The sequence below is a fragment of the Chenopodium album genome, chromosome 12 (genome assembly GCF_948465745.1).
Source record: "Chenopodium album chromosome 12, dcCheAlbu1.1, whole genome shotgun sequence".
Classification (NCBI taxonomy): Eukaryota; Viridiplantae; Streptophyta; class Magnoliopsida; order Caryophyllales; family Amaranthaceae; genus Chenopodium; species Chenopodium album.
In genome coordinates, this window is record NC_137845.1 from 26,425,970 (window position 1) to 26,431,813 (window position 5,844).

Below are 5,844 nucleotides of genomic sequence, written 5' to 3' on the forward strand. Positions count from 1 at the left end.
ATCATGTGAATTCCCTGATGTTAGAGATGTGTGTATGTATGCGGTGATAAATGAACGTATCCCCAAAATGAGGGGGAATCTCCCTATTTATAGGGTCATTGGTAAATGTGTCCGTTCTTAGGTCACTCTGACCTAATTCTGATGGGCAACGCCGTATTGCGGCTTTCTCGAGATTTGGGCCGTAAAGGCCGCCTTTTCCCAAAATTCTTAGAGGGACACGTGTCGAACGGTGATTGGTCCATCTTGGACCTCTCATAAGGTGACACGTGTCACCATTTTATTGGGCCACTTGGTATGGGTAATTTTACCCAAAACAGTTACTTATTAATTTAGATATAATAATTTAATTGAAATAAAAGAACATTATTTCCTTGTGAATTCGACCCTACTTTTCTATCTATTTCAGTTAGTTGTTTTAGGAATTACTTTTAATTAGGTGATACAATTTTAGCCTATCAGTAATGCTAAACATTTTCTTTCTCAGGCGTAGTTGTTCACAAAAAAAAAAAAAAAAAAAACAAAAAAAAAAAAAAAAAAAAAAAAACGAATAACTGTTCGCAAAAAAGTCTAGTTTTTCACAATTTTTTTGTTGTTGGTAAAATTGCCACCATTAATCCCAACTTTGCTCCATCCGCTCATATTAATCCCAACTTCAGTTTATTCCCTATCACTCCCAACTTTATACCCTATTATTTTTTTTAACCCCCAACTGGTCATCCAACATGATGTAGGAGGTTACCAAACACGTGTAACCGCGTGACAGGTTCAAAATTTTTTTAAAAAAAAAAAAAAATTTAAAAAAAAAATAAAAATTAAAAAAAAAAACAAAAAATCCAAAACCACCATTGTAATACTCTAGAAATTCCTTTCCTTTAAAATAGGAAAATCTAAGACATTACCGACACCGTGAAAACAGCTAAGGAAACTATCAAAAACACACAGCGGAAGACTCTCTTCAAAAACATTCAAAACAATTCAACTTTAAAAGTCAACCAAACGAAAATAAAGTCAAACCAAAGTAAAACGAAATCAACCTACAACTTGGAACCATTGTAGGCCCTTAATAAAAACCAAACAACTTAAAATCCTTTGCGTTAGTCTCACAAGCATAATATAAAATAATCAAAGCATTAAATCACATTGGAATTCTATGAAAACTAAGCATGATTTGCTCTTCACTCATGCCCATCATGTATATACTTCATCACCTAAAAATCTCCTCTCTACTTGTCCCCCACTACTCTCCATTAGAAATGGGTCATCATAGGGCCAAAGTAAAGACAAGTCCAAACAAACATACAACACAGAATCAACAATGCTGAGTACATAAGCGTAAATAAAACACACTAACATGCTTTCATCCTATCATCACACAACTTACCTTGTTGTACCTTTTTACAAGCATACAACATACAACATGACCTTCAAATAAATAACTAATGTATTCATTTAGCATTGCTTACACATCGAACGGGTTTTCCCTCTAACCTACCCCAATAAAGGGTTACTAACACGAGAGCTAATCGTGCCAGTATAAAAGAACCACTCGTAAGTAGCAGAATTTCTGCGCATAATAATAAAAAGGAATATACATCGTCCTAGTAGAAGTATGGTTAAATATAAAACCCCATAACTTCCCCATAGGTTGATACTCAAGGTATATACGTTCCAAGAGTTTTGGTGCGTAATCTATTTCGCTTTACGTTGTTTACATATTATTAAAATTGGTGATGACTCTCAAACCATAACACAATCAATTATTATAATTATTCAAACAATTCAGCATACCAATTTTATTCTTGAATAATTAGTGACCACATAATATTTAATGTTGAACCCTTTTTAATCTACCTCAGTGTCAAAGGCACCTTAAACGCATAATGCGCTACAATTCCTATCCCTTGGTGTTAGAAACACCTTAAGTGCACTAAGGCACCAATATATAATTTATTCCTCGTGTACATAGACACTTAAATAGCTCTTTCCTCATTCTTATAGCATCAAAAAAAAATTATATGAACCAAAATAAAATTCCCTTTTTAATATTCCATACCAAATTAAACATTTAGTTTGATTAAACATGCTCACTATCAAGGCAATAATAAAAGTGTGGTTCATATACAACATGTCAAATTAATTATTTTCAATCACTAATCAATCACAAATAATCTATGCTACATAATCCAATCACCAACATCAACCAAATAACAAATTCCAATCAAAATCTATCATGATACTATTTGGAACTAATTATTCAAAACCTAGCACGTTCCTACATCATCAAATAAATACCAAGTACGCGAACGTACCTTGAATACGATCTTAAAATCGCCACAACTATACGAAATCACTCACTTGGAAATCTCCTACAATCCAAAATTATAAAGAGGCATTAAAATCTACTCCACACAAATTTCCAGAAATATATACACTCCTTATTTCACTCATAAATTATTTAAAACAAGCTGAAATTTAATTTAAAACCCCTTACTTTAATCCCAATTAATGGGTAGTTAAAAATTCTTTCAAGAAACTAAAATTATGGCTTACTAACAAAATTTTCAGCTTTATTAAATCATAAAAACTTGTTGTAAATATGTTTAAAACACCTATTTCAATAATTTAAATCACCCACAATCAATTTCTATCAGTATACAATAATTTAGAAACCTAGGGTTTTCAATTTGGGACTTTTTTAATTCAAAACCAAATCTGAAAATTTATTAAACATAATACTAACAAACATCATAAAATCATCACAAATATCCAAAAACCTCAATTAATTTAAGGCTAGTTTAGGATTAAAATAAAAAGAACAAATTTTTTTTTTGATGCACGAAAAAGAGAAAAAGGGGGAGGGTGGTCGGCGCCACCTCCCCTGCTGGCAGCCGGTCACCAGTGATGGTGGTGGTGGCAGCCGTCCACCGGTGACGGTGGTGTGTGTATGGTGTTTTTTTTTTTTTAAAAAAGGAAGGGGCAAATAAGAGATAGAAAGAGAAAATAAGAGGAGAGAGAGAAAAACTTACCTTTCGGTATTCTCCACTCTAGACAAAGTTCAATTTGCCCATGTGTTGAATATTTATACCCCTTTTTTCTAGAAATCTTCCTAATCTTAAATTCCCTTCCCACCCTTAATAATCCTTTTTCTATTCAAACTTGTATTTGACTTTGACTTTAAAAATTTCCTTTTATAAAATCACATGCCCCAAATTATATTTAAAATAATAAAATAAAGTATTTCCAAAATTAATAAATAAATAATTAAAATACCATAAATACTTCATTTTAAATTATTTAAATACTTTACGAAATACTTATTTAAATTAAAATACGTATAAAAATACAGGGTATTTTTGTCTACCCCCCTATAAGAAGTATCTTCCCGAAACTTGGGTAATGAAATTCTAACTTTTTCCTCACTTTGTATAATATTGCTATACTTTTTGTCATACCTTTCCCTTTTTGTGACTCTTTGAGATCAAAATTACTCAAAATACTCATTAAAATTGTGCAAAAAGCACAAAAATAACTAACAAAAATATAGGGAAAAACGCGAAATTTTACCGCATCCTACCCCTGTTAAAGAAAACAAGTTACGTCCCCGTAACTCAACATACTTGAAACAACTCGGGATATTTCTTTTTCATCGCATCTTTAGCTTCCCAACTTGCTTCCTCATACTCTTGGTTAAACATAGCACTTTAACAACCTTAACATTTTTATTGCGTGTATTACACACTTTACTGTCAAGGATCTTGACAAGTCTTTCCTCATAGGTTAAGCTTTGATCTAACTCAATGGTTTCAGGTTGTAGCACATGAGACTTATCAAGGATATACCTCCTTAAATAGGATACATGGAATACGTCATGTATTTTACTTAACTCCATAGGTAAGGCCAACCTATAAGCTACTTTGCCTATCCTTTGTAATATTTTATATGGACCAATAAATTTTGGACTAAGCTTTCCTTTCTTTCCAAACCTCATCACTCCTTTCATTGGTGACACTTTCAACAACACCTTGTCACCAACCTCAAAGTCTTCTTCTCTACACTTCAAATCTGCGTAGCTCTTTTGACGATCTTGAGCTGCTTGAATTTTAGCTTGAATCTCCCTCACTTGTTTGACTGTATCCTCAATCATTTGAGGCCCTAAGATCATTGTTTCACTTATGTCGTTCCAACAAATTGGACTGCGACACTTCCTTTCATATAAAGCCTCAAATGAAGCCATGCCTACGCTTGCATGGTAACTATTATTATAGAAAAATTCAATCAAGTCCAAGCTATCTTCCCATCCCCCTTGGAAGTCTATAACACAAGCTCTCAACATATCTTCCAAGGTTTGTATGGTTCTTTTGTCCATCTAGCAAGGTGGAATGTTGTACTCATCTTTAGTGTTGTACCAAAGTTTTCCTGCAGACTCTTCTAAAATTTTGAAAGGAACCTAGTTCTCTATTAGACACAATATCTTTTGGAACTCCATGTAATCTCACAACATTCTTGATGTAAGCTTTTGCAAGTTGCTCCATCTTTCAGGTCTCTTTCATTGGTATGAACACCGCAGATTTTGTAAGTCTATCCACCACTACCCAAATAGTGTCATTTCCACTCTTTGACTTTGGGAGGCAAGTCACAAAGTCCATTTATATACAATCCCACTTCCATCATGGAATCTCTAATGATTGCACAGTCTCCTGAGGTCTCTTGTGCTCTATCTTCACCTTTTGACAAGTCAAACACTTTGGTACAAATTCCGCAACCTCATTCTTCATTCTAGGCCACCAATACACCTTTTTCAAATTCTTGTATAGCATGTCCCCTCCTGGGTGCACTGAGGATGGTGTATGGTGACCCTCTTCCATTAATTTTCTTTTAACTTCCTCACATTTCTGTTGTACACACCAACGACCTCTGTACCTTAAACTCCCATCTTCATGAATTTTGAAATTTGTAGCTTTGCCTTGTTTTATCTTCTCGCGAAACCTATCCAACTTCACATCTCCTGCTTGATTTTCCTTTATCTCATCAAATATTATTGGTTGGATGCTTAGGTTGGCAAGTATACCTGCTGGCATAACCCATTCTACGACTTCTAGGTTCATTTTCCTCATTTCTCTGCATAACTCATCGGCCACTATATATCAAAGTATTCAATCTATGACTAGTTTTGCGACATAGAGCATCCGCAACTACATTTGCTTTCCCTTCATGATATTGTATATGTAAGTCATAATCCGTCGTATATTCCAACCATCTCCTTTGGCGTGAGTTTAAATCCCTTTGAGTGAAAATGTATTTTAAACTCTTATGGTCTGTATAAATTCTACATTTAACTCCATACAAGTAATGCCTCCAAATCTTTAGTGCAAAAATGATTGCAGCTAATTCTAAGTCATGAGTTGGGTAATTTACTTTATGAGTCTTTAACTACCTTGATTCATACGCAATCACCTTTTAATTTTTCATAAGTACACATCCCAAGCCATTCTTGGATGCGTCACTATATACATCATAGATCCCAATTGTTGGGTTTCGATGAGTCCAACTCACCGCGGAACAAAACTCGAACCCATGACCCGCTCACAATTAATACAACTAAAACGACATAAATAACAAGAAAGAGAGAAAAGACGATCTTACCCTTGCCACGTGCTTTGCTCTTACTCAGAGCTCTTACTTCAAATCCAAGTCTTGCAAGCGCAGAGACCTCCTGCAGTATCCACCCGAAACTTGACCTCGACCGGTCTCTTACTTGGAGTTTAGCCAAGTTGGACGAAAACACTAGTCGAGTATCATATGAATTTAAAGGTTTTCTCTCAAGTGGAGATGCCTTATTGAGTT

At 34.3% G+C, this 5,844-nt stretch overlaps 1 protein-coding gene across 1 annotated transcript; it reads right to left on the minus strand.

Annotated features, from left to right (window-relative positions):
* Nucleotides 1–4,667: 4,667 nt before the first annotated feature.
* LOC145571076 (uncharacterized) lies at nucleotides 4,668–5,114 on the minus strand. Its single transcript, XM_081630169.1, has one exon. The coding sequence runs from the start codon at nucleotides 5,112–5,114 to the stop codon at nucleotides 4,668–4,670; it is 447 nt and encodes a 148-aa protein (XP_081486295.1).
* Nucleotides 5,115–5,844: the final 730 nt, after the last annotated feature.

Coding starts and splice junctions, on each gene's coding strand:
- LOC145571076 (XM_081630169.1), bottom strand. CDS start 5,114: ATGAGGAAAATGAACCTAGAAGTCGTAGAATGGGTTATGCCAGCAGGT.